The sequence below is a fragment of the Gossypium raimondii genome, chromosome 5, assembly GCF_025698545.1.
Source record: "Gossypium raimondii isolate GPD5lz chromosome 5, ASM2569854v1, whole genome shotgun sequence".
NCBI classification, from domain to species: Eukaryota; Viridiplantae; Streptophyta; class Magnoliopsida; order Malvales; family Malvaceae; genus Gossypium; species Gossypium raimondii.
This window is the reverse complement of record NC_068569.1, coordinates 9,146,073-9,168,457: the sequence shown is the minus strand read 5'-3', so window position 1 is coordinate 9,168,457 and position 22,385 is coordinate 9,146,073. Positions and strand designations below refer to the sequence as shown.

Here is a 22,385-nt window from a genome sequence, read left to right as displayed (position 1 = left end):
GCCGTGTGACCCTTGCACTTAAATGTATTGCAAGTCAGAGAGTTACACGAGCTAGGGACATGGTCGTGTGTCCTGCTTCAAATACCACACGGCCTAAGACACAGGTGTGTCACTTGGCCGTATGAGCCATACGGCCTGACCACACGAGCGTGTGTCCACTGCACTTAGGAAAATTTTTAAAGTTTCGCGAAAAATTCTCTGAGTTGCCGATTTAGCCCCGACTTGTTTCTAATATATGTTTTGGGCCTCGAAGGCTCATATAAGGGACAATATAATTAATTTATAATTAATTTTTGATATGAATGTTAAGTAATATAAAATATCTGAGTTTGATCTGAAAACTCTGATAATGCTCCTAAACCTTGGTTCGGTGACGGATACGGGATAGGGGTGTTACAAAAACACTTTTCCAATCCATCTAAAAAAATTAGAACAATTTAGAAAGTGAGTAGTTAAGGACAATTAATCATAATGTTAATATTTTAATTAATTATACATATTTTATTGGTATAATAATTGAACCCTTGATGTTTTTATATTTTGGATAAATGTTGACAAAATATTGAATATTGCGGGCTAATTTTTTAAATCAAGGACCAAATTTGTCAAATGTGTAAATATTATAGGCTAAATTTGTTAAATGAAGATTAAATTGACAAAACGTGTAAACTTTGAGGGCTAAATTTTTATTATACCAATAAAAGATACGTACAATTCACGAAAAATATTAACATTGTGTTTAATTATCCTTAGTTGCTAATTTTGAAAATTGGTTGAGGCTAAATTGCTCTAATTTTTTTGAGAGGAACCAATTTACTCAATATTAAAACGCAGAGAACTAGAGAGGTTCTTTTCCCTAAATAATTTGTACAATATAAATAATAAATATATAATATAAATAATTATTTAGTACATTTAGTAAAAAAAAAATGATGCAATAACGAGGCATATTATACATTGAAGATAAAGTAAGTTGAAACTTTAAAATAATATAGAGGAAACCATAAACTCTAAATATGATCAGTAAAATAAGATTTTTTATTTATTTATTTGATTAATTTTTAATTTATGGCGTTACAGATCACATGATTAAATGTGCTGATATAAATAGTTCTTTGATAGGTTTATTTAGAGTCCACCGGATCCAGTTACGAGCTTATTAGAAAGAGATCTCCACGGGTCTATCTCCTCTTTTAAGTATAATTTAACTGTTGTAATCGTTTAATGGTTTCTTTTTCTACAAAAAAAAAAAATCTCAACAACTTGTTATCCCTGCCGACGTTCGTTTACCAAATAGTTGTCCCTTAAACAAACAAATATAGTGTTTGATGCTATACTTAGAACCGATCCCAACTCAACTGGGCATAGCCAATTACCGATAGACATTTGTTACTTCATAGGTAATATAATAGAGAAACCTGTATAAAGTAGAAAAAAGCTGGAACGGATACAGAAGACATGGACAGACTTCTAATAATCAAATTCCTTACTGAAATCAACATACTCAATCCACACCCAAAAAAAAAATAAACAATAATAATACAACTCCAAACAGGCAGAAAGTTCCATCTGTCTATTTTCTTGTTTCATTTGTTTGTGGGGGATGCTGGTGATTCATGATTGTTACTGTTATGAATAAGGGAGCAGATATATGATGGCCTAGAAGAGCTTGGGAAGTAAACCTGGAAGTAATATTACATGCAACGTAGCAGTTAACAGAAAGCAAGGTGGGCTGACGAGTGACGGAGCTGCGTTTTTTCCTTGACGGTGGTGGGGGATATTTGCACCACCGTATGCGCCCTTTCCACTCTTTGCTTTATCTGACTCAAAAATTTCGTGATATTGCTGCTTGTAGTATTCGTCTCTGTCGCTGCCTTTTGCTTCCGATTCCAAGCTAACTATCCGGTTTAGACCTGCATCTGCATCTCAAATTCCAACTGTGTTTCAGGGGAAGTAATATGAACAGGACAAGCAAACAATGAAACCCTTATTACCATGAATGTCATGTCCTTGAGCTACGGATTTTGAGGGATAGGAATCTTGAGATTTTAATATAGGAAAACCTTCAACCTTCCTGCATGAAAGGGCAGTTGTACATAAGAAAGCTATAAACCATGCAGAAAACTTCAACATCATTCCTTTTGGTGATAGTTTCTATGAATTGAAAAAAACGAAAGAAGAGAAAAATGTTTTCTTTCGCTTATAATTGAAGAGAAGAAAAGAGGGTCTTCTTCTTCTTCTTTTTGATCTTCTAATGATAGACAGTTGTAAACTTCATGGAAGAGTAGTGGTCGTATTTATGCAGGGAATAGTAATAGGGAAGATAATGGTAGAAAAGGCAGAGTGAAAGGTAGCGTTAAAAAGGAGCAAATTCCAAAACCAATTCACTTGGATCAGTTCTCATGTGGTGTGTTTTTAGGCATTTTGCTGTAATGTCACTATCTACTACCTACTCATAAAGTGTTTAATTAGGTCCCTTCTCATGTAACTCATGTGATTGTCTTTGCTAATTTTGATCAAATATGAATAATTTTGTATATTAATCTCAGGGACAACCCAGAATAGTATCAATCAGATTTATATATGAAAGTGCCTAATATCTTCCCTTTTAGGGATAGGAATTTGGATCATTTAAATGTTGTATAAAAATATGAAACAAAAACGCAATAAAAATAATTAAAAGTTTCATATCATTCACGCAAAAAAGAAAAAAAGACCTCCTTTCATATCGTATTAAAATCTAGATTACTACATATAAAAACATTTTAACGGGATCTCCTTTTATAACTACGCTAGATAATAGGGACACTACTCTAGGGTATTTAGGTATATTTCACTTACTCCCCACCAAAAGGAGATTTTTATGAAAATTTCACGAAATTTTATTAGTTTTTCTACAATAAAATTAATTATTTATACCTCATAAAAATAGAATTAAACAACCCAACATTGCATACCAATTTAGAAGAAAATAATTTTTTATTGGAAGTACAAATAACTCATTTTGTCCATCTCTCATTACGCTTCATACACCAACTCGACGGCTTTAATCATCATCACCCACTTCCATGGAGAATATAATAAAGATGATTTTAGTATTCTGTTAATGGGTTAAGAAGGTACAGTAATTTAGTGGTAGTTAAGCAAAAGTAGCAATCGAATAAGTATAAGATGCCTAGTTGTTTCCACCACCGCCCATTACCCCAAAAGTTGCACCTTTTTCATTTTCACCATTTCTCCTTTAAAGTTGGAAAAATTTTAATTATTATTATGGTTAGAATATGATCGCTCCTTACATTAACAACTCAAATTTTAAATTTAAAATATCAAATTATTTAACAAAATTCTGTAGATTATGAAAATTGATACATTAAAAATAAATAATTATTAACATTTTCACCAAAATATATAAGCATAAAACAAATATATAAAATTTTATCTTTACATAATCAGAACATAGTACAAACACTTAATTATTTTTCTTTAAATTGAATCATTAAACAAAATAATGCAAATATATATAATAGGCTATGCTAAACATGAAGTAACAAAAGATTAATAAGCACACGACTCATGTAAGAACATGTTAAAATATAATCGCATATGTTAAAAAATTAAAATATAAAATTATAATGTTTTAAATACACAGAAGTAACTCAACATAACATACATCTAAATTACATGTCCTAATGACATTCTTATCCTAAACATAAATTTAATGACATGTCAAAGATGCCTAACGAAGTTAAAAATTAAAATGAGCCATCCCATGCAACTTAGATTTTCTATTTATTGTTAAAATTAACATCTTAATAATTAATGTCATAATTTTCCCTAATAGTTTTTCCCTTCGCTTACTACTTGTTTACCATTGTTTATAAAATTAAAGTTTAAGGTGAAACTAGTCTTTAACCAAAACAAAAATGAAAAATTAATTAAGCTTTTAAATTTAATTTTCATGGGAATCTTTTATCATGTCATTTTCAATTGAGATTTTAATGATAAAAAAATTAATTAAATCAATAATAGATATTGTTAGTTGACCGGAGTTGACTATTACCAATAATGGCATGGCATGTCACAGCAACAAAATTTAAAAAATAAAAAAAATTAAAAATTACAAAAAAATATTTTAAAAAATAAAGGCGAACGTCTTCTCCCTCTCTAGAACCGCCACCACAACCTCTTCTGTCTTTAGCTCCGGTACTGGCTCTGACATCATCTCCGACTCCTCCCAGTCTAACGAACATCACGGCAATCCTAGAAAAAGCTATGATCTCTCCCTCTTCCTCTTCCTTCTTCCTTTTCCATTCTATTCTCTCCAACATAACCTACATCACCCATATCATCAATTGCAGAAAGAAGCAAAACTGGCTGGGATGAAGTGCTAAATATTGTAACTACTACAACTGAGCAAAAGAAGCTATATGAAAATCAATACCTTTGTGGCTTTAGGCTCGAAATACAGTGAATTGAACAAAACCATGAAAAAGGATAACAAAAGTGTAACACCCCCTAACCCTAAACCGTCGCCGAAACAGGGTTACGAGGCATTCTAGGACATATCAAATAATTTACAATAATTCTTAAATAGATAACAAACATATTAAAATAAAATCATAAAATCATATAATATTTTACTAATTGACTTCATTCATTTTTAAAAAATTTTAAAGATTTACGCTTATTTTACATAAAACCCCCGCAATTAAAAACCATATCATTTTCAAATATAATCAAATCAACCAATTCATGTCACATTCTCATTTTCTATTCTAAATACATTCTAATCAAACTCAATCAACATAATATCAATTTAAATTAACAATGTACTAATTAAATAAAAATAGATAAACTTCTTTCATTATAATTCACAAACTTATAATACTAACATTTTAACCATTTATAGTAAAACATAATAACCTTTATACACATCCTATGTACATGCCACATTACCAAAAGAAAATATACATCACCAAAGTTATGTCAAGTCGGGATTGATCGGATCTTGAAAACTTTTGATTTCTATCAACTGCGACGGAAACAACCATACATATTTGAGTATTTCATACTCAGTGGTATTACCATAATTCAAATTATAACAATAACAAACATATAATGCATACCAATTCACTTGGATCAGTTCTCATGTGGTGTGTTTTAGGCATTTTGCTGTAATGTCACTATCTACTACCTACTCATAAAGTGTTTAATTAGGTCCCTTCTCATGTAACTCATGTGATTGTCTTTGCTAATTTTGATCAAATATGAATAATTTTGTATATTAATCTCAGGGACAACCCAGAATAGTATCAATCAGATTTATATATGAAAGTGCCTAATATCTTCCCTTTTAGGGATAGGAATTTGGATCATTTAAATGTTGTATAAAAATATGAAACAAAAACGCAATAAAAATAATTAAAAGTTTCATATCATTCACGCAAAAAAAAAAAAGACCTCCTTTCATATCGTATTAAAATCTAGATTACTACATATAAAAACATTTTAACGGGATCTCCTTTTATAACTACGCTAGATAATAGGGACACTACTCTAGGGTATTTAGGTATATTTCACTTACTCCCCACCAAAAGGAGATTTTTATGAAAATTTCACGAAATTTTATTAGTTTTCTACAATAAAATTAATTATTTATACCTCATAAAAATAGAATTAAACAACCCAACATTGCATACCAATTTAGAAGAAAAATAATTTTTTTATTGGAAGTACAAATAACTCATTTTGTCCATCTCTCATTACGCTTCATACACCAACTCGACGGCTTTAATCATCATCACCCACTTCCATGGAGAATATAATAAAGATGATTTTTAGTATTCTGTTAATGGGTTAAGAAGGTACAGTAATTTAGTGGTAGTTAAGCAAAAGTAGCAATCGAATAAGTATAAGATGCCTAGTTGTTTCCACCACCGCCCATTACCCCAAAAGTTGCACCTTTTTCATTTTCACCATTTCTCCTTTAAAGTTGGAAAAATTTTAATTATTATTATGGTTAGAATATGATCGCTCCTTACATTAACAACTCAAATTTTAAATTTAAAATATCAAATTATTTAACAAAATTCTGTAGATTATGAAAATTGATACATTAAAAATAAATAATTATTAACATTTTCACCAAAAATATATAAGCATAAAACAAATATATAAAATTTTATCTTTACATAATCAGAACATAGTACAAACACTTAATTATTTTTCTTTAAATTGAATCATTAAACAAAATAATGCAAATATATATAATAGGCTATGCTAAACATGAAGTAACAAAAGATTAATAAGCACACGACTCATGTAAGAACATGTTAAAATATAATCGCATATGTTAAAAATTAAAATATAAAATTATAATGTTTTAAATACACAGAAGTAACTCAACATAACATACATCTAAATTACATGTCCTAATGACATTCTTATCCTAAACATAAATTTAATGACATGTCAAAGATGCCTAACGAAGTTAAAAATTAAAATGAGCCATCCCATGCAACTTAGATTTTCTATTTATTGTTAAAATTAACATCTTAATAATTAATGTCATAATTTTCCCCTAATAGTTTTTCCCTTCGCTTACTACTTGTTTACCATTGTTTATAAAATTAAAGTTTAAGGTGAAACTAGTCTTTAACCAAAACAAAAATGAAAAATTAATTAAGCTTTTAAATTTAATTTTCATGGGAATCTTTTATCATGTCATTTTCAATTGAGATTTTAATGATAAAAAATTAATTAAATCAATAATAGATATTGTTAGTTGACCGGAGTTGACTATTACCAATAATGGCATGGCATGTCACAGCAACAAAATTTAAAAAATAAAAAAAATTAAAAATTACAAAAAAATATTTTAAAAAATAAAGGCGAACGTCTTCTCCCTCTCTAGAACCGCCACCACAACCTCTTCATCTTTAGCTCCAGATCGGCTCGACATCATCTCCGACTCCTCCGGTCTAACGAACATCACGGCAATCCTAGAAAAAGCTATGATCTCTCCTCTTCCTCTTCCTTCTTCCTTTTCCATTCTATTCTCTCCAACATAACCTACATCACCCATATCATCAATTGCGTAAAGAAGCAAACCGGGTGGGATGAAGTGCTAAATATTGTAACTACTACAACTGAGCAAAAGAAGCTATATGAAAATCAATACCTTTGTGGCTTTAGGCTCGAAATACAGTGAATTGAACAAAACCATGAAAAAGGATAACAAAAGTGTAACACCCCCTAACCCTAAACCGTCGCCGAAACAGGGTTACGAGGCATTACCGGACATATCAAATAATTTACAATAATTCTTAAATAGATAACAAACATATTAAAATAAAATCATAAAATCATATAATATTTTACTAATTGACTTCATTCATTTTTTAAAAAAATTTCGGCAGTACTTCTGCTTATTTTTACATAAAACCCCCTGCAATTAAAAACCATATCATTTTCAAATATAATCAAATCAACCAATTCATGTCACATTCTCATTTTCTATTCTAAATACATTCTAATCAAACTCAATCAACATAATATCAATTTAAATTAACAATGTACTAATTAAATAAAATAGATAAACTTCTTTCATTATAATTCACAAACTTATAATACTAACATTTTTAACCATTTATAGTAAAACATAATAACCTTTATACACATCCTATGTACATGCCACATTACCAAAAGAAAATATACATCACCAAAGTTATGCTGAAGTCGGGATTGATCTGGATGCTGAACTGAAACTTTTGATTTCTATCAACCTGCGCACGGAAACAACCATACGCTGAGTATTTCATACTCAGTGGTATTACCATAATTCAAATTATAACAATAACAAACATATAATGCATAAATCGTATATACTAATTTAAATTTAAATTCCATATTTCGACAATAGCAATTCATCAATTGATATCATACATCCACAATTTGAATTTGGACATATCATGAACATTGGGTTCATTTCTCAATCTCATTTCACATTTCAATTCACAATTCAACTTTTTCATTTCATTTCAATAGCTCGTTTGATCAACTCGTTCGGTTTGTCATTTCATCATTTACCCTATTAACAAAACTCGGACTTTGGCGGGTACACGGATCCAACCAAACACACCAGAATGACACCCAGTGCCTCATCGGATAGTTCGAAGCAATAGTTGACACCCAGTGTCTCATCGGCAAAGCCGAAGAAAGTTAGTACCCAGTACCTCATCGAAACTATCCGAAGAAATATAGTGACACCCAGTGTCTCATCGACTCGAGGTCGAAGTATCCCTGAACTCTTCCAATCCTATGGCATGCCAACTATATTTGACTCAGCCCGACTAGTTAATAGGGTATTCAAATCATTTTTCTATTTCAAATTCACTTTCGATTCAATCACAATTCAATCCAATTTCACTTTCCACTTTTTAATCAATACACAATTCAGATAATTTCACTTCGATTCAATTCATTTCATTCACTTTTATTCAATGCAATATTTTAATACTCACCTCAATTTCACTTACCAAGTACTTTAATTGAAATTTAACAATTGAAAATAAATAAATTCAAATTATAGTAATACAAACCGTGATTTTTCTCGAGTTTACTCCTTGATAATCTTCTCTTTACTCTTCCGTGCCGATACTTCTGGTTCTTTGCTAGCTACGAAAATAATAATAATTTATACTATTAATTTCAGCACTAATTATGATAAATAATTGAATTTCTATTCAATTTCTTTCTTATTCTCAATTTAATCCTAACTAAGTTCACTTACTTTCTTAATTCAATTCACACTCTATTTCTATTCAAATTTCATCCAAACTTAAATTTAACTATTAAAATTTCAGCATATTTTCCTAATTTCGAGTTTCCCTCAATTTAGTCCCTAAAATATAAAACTTATAATTTCTTTTACAATTTAATCCTTTTATCAATTCTAACTCAAATTCATTCAATTAAATCCCTAATTCAACAATTTGTTCAACATGAACCGTGCTTAAAACCTATAAACTTTCAAAACCTCAACTTATTTTCAACAAAATTTGTTTTAAAACTTCTAAAACATCAAAATTAAAAGAAAAGAACTTGATTGACTTACGTTTAAAGCTTTAAAATCTTAAACCCTAATTTTTCATTTCTTTCTCTTTTCCTTTTCTTTCTTTTTTCTCCCTGTTTCTTCTCTGTTTCGTCCCTTGCCTATTCTGTTTCTTTCTTTCTTTTATTTCATTTGCTATCTTTTATTTCATTTTATTTTATTTACTTTATGTTATAATAATATAATATATTTTATTCTAAATATCTATTAAATATTTAATCATATATTCACATTTGTACACTATCAATACCATACAATTGTCACTGCTTAATTTGTTTATCAAATAAAATATCATAATATAATTATTTAATTAATAATTATATTTTACTTAGTTTTCAAGTAAATAAATAAATGTAATACACTTGTATTTTATTTTTACCACACACTTGGCAAAATCATAATTTATTATTATCCAAAATCTTATACTAATTATTTAATTATTAAATATCTTTTAATTTAATAATAAATAATAACTAATAATAACTAATAAATATCTTATACTTAATTAATAAGCAAACTAAATCTACAAACTACAAATATATACATATTTTAATTACACTTGTATTATTTTATCACCATTCATTTGTCTACTATTTACTTTATTTAATAATAATAATAATAATAATAATAATAATAATAATAATAATAATAATATAAAACCATAATAATGGTTAATAATTATAATAATAATATATATAATATTTATGTATAACTCAAATAAAATCTTAGATTTTAATGCTTATATGCCGCCTCATTTCATATAAATGGTTTAGTTTCATTTTAGCCCTTTTACTTTCTTTTAATCTATAATTAGGCTTTCATTCTTTATTCAATTTGATCCTTTTCCTAATTACTTTAAATTAAGCTATATTCACTAAATAAAAATCTAATTAAACACACAACTAGTCTCGTAAATATTTCTAATAATTATTTTCGAACTCAATTTACTAAGACAGAGACCCGATATTATACTTTTCCGATGCCCGTGAATTTTGGGTCATTACAAAAAGATTAAAAGCTTGAAGCATCTGGTGCATTGACCAAAACCATTGTTCACTATATGACACCAGGCCGTCTCGGTTGTGTCTTTCGCTGTTCCCACACCATTGTTCCTCTTTCTCTTTGCTGCAAGCACCATCGATATCCCCATTCGTTTGCCGAGTTGTTTCTATGACCTTGTCTTTAGCTTCACGTGCAGTCTCTTAACACCTTATCCTCAATCTCATGCACAATTTCTGAAACCGTCTTTAGCTTCACGTGCAGTCTCTAACACTTTATCCTTAGGGCCAGTTCTTAATTGCTTAAAAAAAGCACTTCTGACTCCAAAAGCACTTTTGAAAGAAAAACTATGAAAAACAAGTTGTTTTTGGCTGAAATTTTTAGCTTTTCAGAAGTGCTTTTGAAAAGCAGTTCTGAAAAGGAGCTGAAAAGCACTTTTGGTGTTTAATTATTTTTTCACCCCTCCAATAACATAGTATTTTCCTTTTTTCTCTTAGTGCTTAATTACAAATGTGTTAAAATCATTAATTAAAAATAAAAAATATTTTTTAAAATACTAATTACAAATATTTAATGGTTATATTTAAATATTTAAAATATATTTTATATATTCTAATTAAATTTTATAAATAATTAATATTTATTGTTTAAAAATATTTAAAATTTATATTTCATATGTTAAAATATTAACAACAAGTTATAATAATTTTTTATATTCTTACTTTATAATAATTTTTTATATTCTTACTAAAATATAATAATATTAACTAATTTAAATATTATTTAAATGCATATTTGTTACTTGATAATAACATGTCTAAAATAGACATTTTATTTCTCAAAAGGACTTTTTGACAGCAATTTTAAACACTCAAATTTTAAACTAAACTTTTCAAAAACACTTTTCCAGAGCACTTTCCAAGAGCATTTTTCAAAGAGAACTAGCCTTTAATCTCATGCACAATTTCTGAAACTGTCTTTAGCTCCATCTACGGTGTACGAAACCTTGTCTTTCAGAAAGCACTGTCGGCCGGTGCAAAAATGGTGGTCCCATTGTTGGTGCTGTTGAGTTGGCGGAGTATCTAGTTCGAGACTTTGTGTGGCTTTCATTAGCCGGATGAAGGTGGACAATTGGCTGGCCACCTAATCAAGCTAATTGACTTCTTAGATTCCTACAGAGTATCTTTTGAGAATTATAAGTAGTTCCAATAGAAACCAAGTCAGCAACATCTTTCCCTCAAGAGACATTACCCTAATTAATATTATCTCAGATACCTTTAATGGTTTTACCCTCAGAATGCAAGCCAGTGTTCACCCTCTTAAAAGCTCCTCCGTGAAATTTCTACCTTGTTGCATTGTTGAGAGAATTGAATAGTTTAGTAATTTGAGTTCCAGTTCATCTGTGCAAGTTGAGGGAGCTGAGAGCGGGGGAGACGGAATTAAAAAAAAAAATTTAATATAACTATTTTTTTAAAATTATATATGGTTTACTTATTTATAATTTTTTATAGAATTTTTAAAATTTTAATTTAATTTATCTATTTTTTTTATTTTTTGAAATTATTTGACATAAATAATGATATGATATTGCTTACGTGGCATCTTTGCTACGTGTTACTTGATGATTGAGTTATATCATCATTGATTGTAGTTAACAAACGAACATACCAACCTATGAAAAAAGAACTTAATTTAGATGTCAATTTCACAAAAAAAATTAAATACCAATATAAGAAAAAGAATAATTTAGAAAACATTTTCTCTCTATATATTTTTGGTGTATTACAATAACCAGGTAAAATCTGAACAATAAATGTAACTAGCGCGACTCAAACATAGGACACCTAAGGTGGTGAATATACTTGACCATCAAACCATCAAACCATCACATAGGATTCAAAGACATTTTCTATATTAATCATTTAGTTGATTAATCATTTCAAATTCAATAAGAATTTATAAAATACAGTATATAGACCGATGCTTTTAGGTCATTTTAATAAGACAATTACATGTGCTTATCAAATGAGAAATTTTTCTGTTTAAGTTTTAGCTCAACTAATGTAATCATACAAAATATATAAACTCCAGCGCGATTAAATTCTAATATACCCCACGAGGAAGTAATAAAAATTATTATGACCAGCTTCTTGGGATCTGGGTATGGGAACAGAGAGGAGTTGACAGGCAGAGGTTTTGATTGGATGACTTAGTCATCTGTGTCTGAGTATAATTTTCACATTAGTAAACGAAATGAACTTAGTATATACATTGGTCGCTTGTGACCACTGTAATTTAAAATTACCATCATTATTTGTGGCTATTGTGTTGAGGTCTACATTCTAGACCTATGCATAAGATAAAAGCAAACAGACAAATATGGCAAGTATGACTGAAACAAATATAATTACAAATTCCTAATATTTTGAGTAGGTGAGAACTCAGCTGAGAAGGATAATTTTCTACTAATTTGTATATTAACTGGAGATGTTGATTAATGGAGGAATGGGTCCTGAATTGACTAAACTCGTCCCTCTCTTATTTTTCCACACCCACCACCGTTTCTTCCCTCTTTCCCTTTGCCCTCCTATTGGCCAACCAAGCTCGCATGTTAGTTGAAGTACTTGAACTTAATTAAATATATTAATTTGACTGCTCCCATTTACATCAGTACTTTATGATATGTTCAAAGCCGTTTTTCTTAGCTTGATATTTACCTATTATCTACTACGTAAATATATGCATATGGTTTCGTGTATCTATAAGTACCTGATTTTGCATCTCACTTCCTTTGTATCATAATTAATACTTTTGGAACATTAAATTTATTTGAGCTGTGCTTCCAAAATGAACTGCCTCACTGCTTTCTTCTTTTTGCTGTTTCTCCCTCTGCTTTCTATTGATGCTCAAGCAAGACTTATGCCCGGTAAATGTAATATATATATAAGGAATTTACTATTATCTTCTCCTTGTAACTGTTTATACAAATTCATGCTTTGTTATATATTTCGTAGTTGTCACATTTTGAATAAATTTTCAAAAAAATCTAATTATTAATTTATCTAATATAAAAAAATTTCAATTGTACGGCTATTGGTCCTATAACTGATTTATTTAAAATATTAATGGTATGTAAAATTAATTTAAGTTAATTCTTTTTATAGGTAGATGGATAAATATTGTTTATAGTTAACATATATAATTATTACTTATTTTTTTTGGGGGGGAGCTTGCTACAGGGATGTCCTTGAACGATGAGTCGATAATTCTGAATATGGGTGGAAGGATCTCAAGCCTACCACCTCCATCTTCAACAATATCATCACCACGATCACTTATGGAAATAAGAAGATCATCATCATCATCAATCTTTGAAATGATGTTTGATGTTATTGGATGGATTACAGGTGGTGCTCCAGATCCGAAAGCAGCAAAAACAATTGAGCAGCAACAAGTAAACCGCAAAAGTGATCAAACCGATGAAACTGCAGAACCATGCGATAAGTCAATAATACCTTCATCAAATTTAATTTTACCTTCTACACTACCAGCACCAGGAGCCATGCTGTTGCCGCCTATTTCAGAATGTCCACCCATACAGAGCTTAGTGCACCCTTCCCCAATAATGCCATCACCAACCACCCTACATGCAACTCTCCTCCCAGAAACAATTGAGCAGCGACAAGTAAACCGCAAAAATGATCAAAACGATGAAACTGCAAAACCATGCGATAAGTTAATGCTACCTTCATCAAATTTAATTTTACCTCCTACACTACCAGCACCAAGAGCCATGCTGTTGTCGCCTATTCCAGCATGTCCACCCATAGAGAGCTTATTGCATCCTTCCCCGAAAATGCCATCATCAACCACCCCACATGCAACTCCCCTCCTAGAAACAATTGAGCAGCAACAAGTAATCCGCAAAAGTGATCAAAACGATGAAACTGCAAAACCATGCGATCAGATAATGATACATTCATCAAATTTAATTTTACCTCCTACACTACCAGCACCAAGAGCCATGTTGTTGCCGCCTATTCCAGCATCTCCACCCATACAGAGTTTAGTGCATCCTTACCCAAAAAAGCCATCACCAACCACCCCACATGCAACTCCCCTCCCAGCAAATTTATTTTCACCTCCTAAATCAGCAGTTCCACCAAACCAGAACTCAGTGCATCCTCCTCCTCCAATAATGCCATCACCAGAGAATAAGGATCAGATGATTGATGGGATCAGAAGTACTACTTCATTCGGCAATAGTGTCATATCCATGATAACACACCCTCAAAATGACCATCTTCAAGTTTCTTGATATCGTCACTCACCTCCACTTCCAACCCGGCGCTGGTTCAGGTGTCCAGTTTTCCATAAATTTTCTGTTTCATAGCTTAATGAATATCGAGTCTTTCTTTGTGATTTCTGTTTTCTTTTTGCTGTGATGATTTCACTGTGTTCTTTCTCTCAATCATTTATCTTTTAGGATCCGTGTTATGGTTGTAAGGTGTTTTATGACCCGTTATAGCCTTGTTTTATCACATTTCTATCAATAAAATTAGAAAAAAAAAAGCTTTTAATTTTGTTATGTACTCCCAAGGCATAGTAGTAATTCTTGATTTATCCATAGTTTAACTTAAAACATGCAACGCATTTTATAGCAAAATGTGTCAAATGTTATGAGTGCAGTAAGTGTCGGGCGTTGTACTATAATCTCAAACAGGGTTTATAATGTTGTTACTTTGCTTTCAAATATATACAATAGAAGTGTTGAACAAAATACTTAACAATTTGGAAATCTCAATAAAGAAATAAAATTCGGACATATATCAAAGTAGAAAGATCAAGCGAAAGAAAAGTCTTCCCCATGGTCAAGTCCAGATGGCTGACTATCAGCATGCATACCTTCAACCAACTGGAAACCCACAATTGCGTTCCACCATTGAGCCAAATCCCAAATAATAATACCGTCAAACCCCGCAGCACTGCGCCCGATTGTAATATCACTTCTTTGGCCCAACAACAAAGTTCTTAAATAATTTAAAATTAATTTTCCGTAGATATATATATATATATTTGAAGTCTTCTTCACAGCTAAGAGAGTTAAGAATGTGTATTTGACTCTCTCCATTTATCTCATGCATGTATAGGCTTGGTTTAAAAAATATAAATGATTTAGTCGGAGGTAAGAACAAGACTTTTCTTCCTTTTGCTTTTTCTTCCTATTGATGTTCAAGCAAGAGTTTTTCCTGGTAATATATGTACAAGGAATTTAATATTATTGGTTTATTTATTTATATTTATTTTCCCGTTAGGATGCTTGCTACAGGGCTGTCCTTGAACGATGAGTAGATAATTCTGAATATGGGTGGAAGGATCTCAAGCCTACCACCTCCATCTTCAACAATATCATCACCAAAACCACTCATGGCAATAAGATCGTCATCATCATCATCAATCTTTGAATTGATGTTTGTGGGTATTGGATGGATTACGAGTAGCGCTCCAACTCCAAAGGAAGCATCGATCGACAACAACTGAGCAGCAGCAAGTAGACCACATAATTGATCACAACTATGAAACTGCAAATCCATGAGCTAAGCTAATTATACCTTGATCAAATTTATTTTCACCTCCTACACCACTAGGCGCAGTGCCGTTGCCGCCTACAGCGGCAGTTCCACCAGAACAGAGATCTCAATGCATCCTCCTCTAACAATGCCATCATCGACCTCATTACATGCATTTCCCATGCCAGCGGTTCCATCAAAACAGAGTTCGGTGCATCCTCCTCCAATAATGCCATAACCAACCTCATTCCATGCATCTCCTACACCAGCAGTTCCATCAAAACAGAAAATGCATCCTCCTCCAACGGTGCCATCATCAACCTCATTACATGCATCTCCCGAGAAGGCAATTCCACCAATACAGAGCTCAGTGCATCCTCCCCCAATACGACCATCATCAAAGAATAATGACGGGATCGGTAGTATTACTCCATCTGGTAGTGGCATATCCATGATATAGAAAAAAACACCCTCAAAATGAACGTCTTCAAGTTTCTTGATTTCATTACCCACCTCCACTCCCTAACCAGCGCTTCTCAGGTGTCAACTTCTCCACGAATATTTGAGCATATCATCTCTCTAAACCCACAACCAGTAAAGCTTTTCTATATAGCAAAATGTGATGACAAATAGGAAGTGCCCGATGTTCTAATATTAGCTTAGTGCTTAGTACTGTTTCTATGTATTGGCTACTGTAATCCCAAATAGGGTTTCCTTATTCTAGATGTACCAAGTTAAATTCACATAAAGAATTCGAGTAGGGCGAGCACTATAAACTGGTATATAATGGAGACAAATTGAAGTTATATTTGTCACTTGCTTCCAAAAAATATATAGATATACAATAAAAGTGTGTCAGTTGACTAAAAATATATAACATTAACATGTTAATTACATCTATTCAAAGATTGTTGTATGTACAGCATATTAATTATATCGATTCAAACGTTGGACTGATGGTAGATCTTCCTACTAGAATCTGACATTGAATAAGGTATTTAGTACTTTAGATTGTGTTAGACAGACCTAAAGCAATCAAACTAAAAGAACCAAGCGAAAGGAAAAATCTTTCCTGCTGCCACAATCATGAAGGCTGGCTATCATAAGAAAATGTCATTAGTTAATCTAAATACTTTATTTCAATCAAAATGTTGGTATAAAATTCTCTATTAAGTTCAAGTTAATTACAATATCATTTTGTTACATGAATACCAAATAAATTTTTTTAAAAATTTTAAATTGTTATACCAATAAATTTAATAAATAAATTTTAATAGTATTAACAAATAGAATTACATTTTTAAACTCAAAAACATAAAATAATTAAATTTTTAAAATTAAAAGTAGAATATCAAATTTCAAATATATAAATAGTAGAAAAATTTAGAAAATATTAGGACCTTTTAAATTTTTATACATAAATATAATTATATCATAAATTTTGGCCGAACACAAAAAGTTTTTAAAAATTTAAAAATTAATGATGGCATTAACAATTTAACAGTCAAAGCAATTAGAGACGATCCGAAGTCTGTCCCCACCAAAACCGGGCCGAGTCGAAGTCTCAAACCCCGGGATATTTTAAATTTCCAATTAGAGCATTGTAGAAAAGATATTACAAGGAAATGAAGGAGGAGTTAGAGAAGAATCCCCAATCGACAATATCATCTTCCCAAGTATTTTTTATCCATGTTTGCTGCGGACTAGCCTTGGCCGCTGGGTTTTGGGTGGCCCACCATGTCTATTCCCTCAATCTCGTCTTTGATCCTACAAAAACTCTTTGTTTGATCTGGGTAGCTTTTTTTCCCCCTCAACTTTCTTTACTTTGTTCATTGTCGCTAATTTCTTTTTGTTTCTAATGATTTGTTTTTCTTTGTTAGGCTATTGAATTCCCAGTTGTTATCCTTCTTTTCAGTTGCTGTAGACAGAAACCGGAGAAATGCTCGGTTAGCCAATAATTTCGATGAATTTTATTTCTATTTACTGTTTTTTAATTGTTTTATGTTGGGTTTTTACAGTATTTCACAGCTATTGCCCGAGGTCTGCTGGGACTTCCTGTTGGTTAGTGTTAAGCTGATAATGACACTTGAATACTATAATTTTAGCAATATAGTTGTATAATTTGTGTGTCTTTCAATTTCTAGGGGCTCTATTAAATGCGCTTGGAGCATTAGCTTTGGGTGCACCCGTCGGCTTGCAGTACGTGATCTAGGGTGGATATAATCCACACCTTAGCATTACTACGATTGCGACAATATTATCTAAGGATGCCCAATGGCCTTGCTTTTCAGTTTTCATAATGGTTTAGAAGTTAGTTATTGCGAAATTGGGCATTAATTATGTTCCTCTCTTGTTGGGTGCAGATACTTAGAAAAGACAGTTAACTGGTCTCTTCTGATGTCTTCATTCACTGTAAGTCTCCAAGTTTTAATACCACTGTCTATTTATAGTATATATTTTGACATCATTTAGGAACTTTCAGCATTAGCTTACATATTTGAATGCTTAATATTCGACTCCATAGGGTGTTGGACATGTATACTCATGTAGCAATATGTTTCCTTTTACAGATTTATTTTATTTAATTTTGTTTATAAAATCCCAAAGGTATATCATCATTGTGATCCGCTTTTTTTCCATGTTTGCAGTTGTCACCTGGATGCAGTGTTGATTTATATTTTATTCATGTTTCCTCTTAGTCAATAGGCAGTATTGATGAGTTTCTGTTATGACTTAATTATTTGAATTCTAGGTGTATTATGTTCATCTAAATTACTAGTAACATGAACCTTTATATTCCATACTCGCACTAAATTACGTTTTGGTGCCTTTTTGCAGTTTGTGCCCACAGCTTGTGTTTATGGTTCAAGTTGGACAGATTGGCATCGCATATTTGCATGTACAAAGTAAGCGTTTCTTGTGTAAATGCTGGCTCCTCATTTTCCATAAGCATTGTGCTTCTTGTTTTAAAATGTTCGTTCATTTTGCATGGTAAATGAGACTTGGTATCAGTAACCATTTTTATCTTTATCGTATTATTACTTTATTAGTTTTTGTGTACGAACTCACAAGTGAAACAGCTAGCTTCATTGTTTGCAATATCTAAAACCTTTTATACAGAGAGATAAATTCTTCTCAAATAGCCACGTCGAAAGTTTTACCTTTAATTTGGTGTATTTGTATGTTTGGAGAAGAGGGCTGGTGAGTCAAAGAGATAGTAGTGGGGCAGCCTTTCAAACTTGATTAGCAATTTTCCGGCTTAATTATGTTATGGCATATTTGTGGATCTAACGCTTGAGCTTACAGGTTGAAATGAGAGTAAAGTTTCAGAGCATACTGTTTTTAGTATCAAAGCTTTATGGCACTTACAGTTAGGTTTGCAACATAAATTGTAGTAGTAGGCGAGTGTTTCAATAGAAAATTTGGTTATCTGTATAAAGAGGTTGCTGTCTTGTCCGTCTAGATTCTCATTTTTACCTGAATAATGTTTGATTGATTTGTGCATGGGTTTTACTATGTGTTGATATAGATGTTTGATATCATTCTCTTAGGCCAAATGGACCTTTGGAATTTATGCTTTGTCTACCAGCACATGGAGCTGTAATTGGAGCTTGGTTTGGTGCTTGGCCTATGCCACTTGATTGGGAACGCCCTTGGCAGGTACCATCTCCCCCCTATAAAAATTGTGACTTACAATTTTCGTTTTCACATTAAGTTCTTATGTTTCTTTATCGCTAATGAGTAAAACAGGAAAGGATTTCTCATGCTATCTATGTTCATTCCTGTGCTCAAAATTTGCATACTTGTTAGATATACTATTCCCCTTTTCCATACTTTGAACCCCTTTCCATTTATGATTGGATTCTTCCATTAAGTTCTTTGATGGGATTAATGAATTCAAACCTTAGAATCATTATTTTGAAACTAGTCCTTATAATAAACCAATACTTGTATATTCAATATTTGCCCCGAGTCTAACATGGTTAAGGCATATGGACAAGTGGGTTTAACTGCTGGTGACCTGATGGTTCTGTATATATTACTTCAACATGTCTCCTACAAAAACTTATGTTTCAAAGATATTTTTCCAATTAATAGAGCTGATATCCCTTCATCAGGTGTTTTTGTTAAGCAAGTGGATCTTACAAATGTATTATTGAATGAAACTTGTATAGAATGTGACAACAGATTCCAGTCCCACTGGAGGGTTGAGACATTGCACAAATTACTAAAATCATCTGGAGTTATGCCCAAACTTCTGTATGCATTCTGTCGAACAGATTTATTGAATAGTTTCTGTTCCTCCAGGTGTAGATGAAGTTGAACATTAATGTTGGGAAAATTTTAAAACTTGTTAGATGCACTTGGTCAATTTGGTTAATTTTTTTATTTGCAATTGTATCTTGGTGGCATGCCTGAGCCTATATCCTTGTTTACAGTCTTAACTTTATTCTGGGGTAATCAAAGTATGCCTTTCCTTTCATATCAATCTTACTTGTTTGTGTAGCATTTTTTCAATGAGTGATTTGTAGAAGTGGCTAATGTACTTTTGCTTTGTTCACCTGACGTATGAGATATATTCAGGCATATTCTTGTGATTGCTGTTATTCTTGGTTTTTTATTGTGTATGATTCATTTCATCTCCTTTGGATGTGGCGGAAGATCTTGGTCTTGAGGGGTTTAAGATGTGTGACTCCATAGACGAAGTTCAAGAGTCTATCTTCTACACTCTGTATCTTGTGATCTATGTTCATCACTATTCTCATGTATATGGACCAAATGACATTGCACTTCAGGGCTTTATATGGAACTGCATTACTCTGTGTAGCTGTGGTTATCTTTTGCATATTGCTTCGATGTACTCTCACAAAGAAAAAGGATTCTTGTCTCCCTTACATTCCGCACCCAATACTTGTAAAGCACTAGTGTTCGGAAATTGCTTTGTTAATGTGCAATTGACATTAGGCAGCCCCTTAGAAGCCAAAATATCTGCCTTTAGTGGCTACCTCCTCTATTATGACTTACAAATTATGCATGAAGAAGAAGGGTTGTCACATGGCTGTAGTTATGCAAATACGACTGTGGGGTATTGATCTATATCTCTCCCTCCTAACCATTAAGCTTTGGCAAAACATTTTTTTCTTGTAGTTTATATTGTCAGGTATATAAGATACTATTCATGTTTGTTGAGTGTATTGCAAATTTGACATGTTTGTTTGGATATAGCATTGCGATTATATGTATAAATATATTAGAGGCTTGACGCACTCAATTACTTTCCTTGGTAGGATTGGCCAATCTGTGTGAGTTATGGAGCAATGGCTGGTTATGTGGTTGGGATGGTGGGATCCTTTGGTCTTGCACTAAAAATGCATGCTGGACGAAAGCAACTCAAAGCAGAGTAGATGGTACTCTTTTTCCGTTTCAGTTTCCCCTTTGCTGAGTTATGAAGCAATGACTGGTATAGTTGTTTTGTCCGATTTTGCGATTATATAGATATATATTCTCTTTAAGTTGCTGAAAAATATACTAAATCAGTTTATTCTTTATTGGATAATATCAATTTAACTTACAACCTTGCAATCCTTGATGGATGGATGTGTTTTCTTTGTGTCTAAGAAAGCCTGTGCTAGTTTTTATGATGGCGTTTGGATGTACAGGCACTAGCTCAAAGAATCATGTTAAAACAACTGGATTAAATGGTTGCCATTGAGTGGATGGTGGTACAACATCAATCACCATCATCACTCCATTTCAAGCCTTATGTGTTCACGGGTTTACTTTATGTAGACCGGACCTTAGATTAAAGTGTTTTGAGATTGGATTTACTGAAATATTAATAAAAAATACATTTCAAGTTGTGAACAAAATTTGAAAAAGATGAAGTGAATTTGATGTGGATCCACAAAAGGCTGAATACACACCACCACCACCACTTGTATAAGATATTGTAAAAGTCAAATTGTTCATACCATCCATCATGGTTGAATTGAAAAACACTTGGGCAGCGGTGAAAGCAGCTTCCGCCTATTACCAGCCGCCCCGTATTCAATTCCATTCTATTTCATCTAATACTACAATATTCTAATATTTTATCAAAAACAAAAGATAATGATTTAAATTTTATTTATTTATTTTCAATTTATAATTTAAAATTTCATAATTATATGAACAGGATTTATATTATATGAAAACAAATATTTTGTTTTTTATTAATTAAAATATTAAATCTTAGCTTAGTTGGCATTATTTCTATTTTAACAACTAAAATAATATCTGTTCGGGTTCGGAGTACTTAAATGTGTATTTTCTGCGATAAAAGAGTTGGAAATTTTTGATAGAAGTAGACATTTTATATAAAAAAAGCATTTTAGATTTTTAAAAATAAAATTTTAATTAACGAAATGAATCAGTAGGCATTTTATATATAAAAGAAAAGCATTTAGATTTAAAAAGAAACACATTCAATCAACGAAATGCATCAATTCAATCAATGAAATTTGAATGGTGATCATAAAATTTTATTTTAAAGAAATCATAATATTGTACATTATCTATATTTTGTTATTATTAAATGTTTGACTAAGTTCGTGTCACAAGTCGATCCGATATTAATTAAATTAAAAAATTTAGAAATAATTTTTTAAGAAAACAACAAATTTAATATAAGAATACTATATCCTTTTAGCTTAAACTACTATTTT

General features: G+C 31.4%; 2 protein-coding genes across 2 annotated transcripts; one reads left to right on the top strand and one right to left on the bottom strand.

The window, feature by feature from the left end:
* Positions 1-1,401: 1,401 nt before the first annotated feature.
* Positions 1,402-2,359, bottom strand: LOC105771192 (uncharacterized). Its single transcript, XM_012592604.2, has 2 exons — positions 1,995-2,359; positions 1,402-1,919 (listed from the first exon to the last, which is right to left on the bottom strand). The coding sequence occupies exons 1-2, from the start codon at positions 2,134-2,136 to the stop codon at positions 1,660-1,662; spliced, it is 402 nt and encodes a 133-aa protein (XP_012448058.1). The 5' UTR covers positions 2,137-2,359; the 3' UTR covers positions 1,402-1,659.
* Positions 2,360-17,266: 14,907 nt separating this feature from the next.
* LOC105769006 (uncharacterized) lies at positions 17,267-21,256 on the top strand. Its single transcript, XM_012589339.2, has 8 exons — positions 17,267-17,474; positions 17,562-17,627; positions 17,700-17,742; positions 17,826-17,880; positions 18,045-18,093; positions 18,520-18,587; positions 19,233-19,341; positions 20,970-21,256. The coding sequence occupies exons 1-8, from the start codon at positions 17,307-17,309 to the stop codon at positions 21,084-21,086; spliced, it is 675 nt and encodes a 224-aa protein (XP_012444793.1). The 5' UTR covers positions 17,267-17,306; the 3' UTR covers positions 21,087-21,256.
* Positions 21,257-22,385: the final 1,129 nt, after the last annotated feature.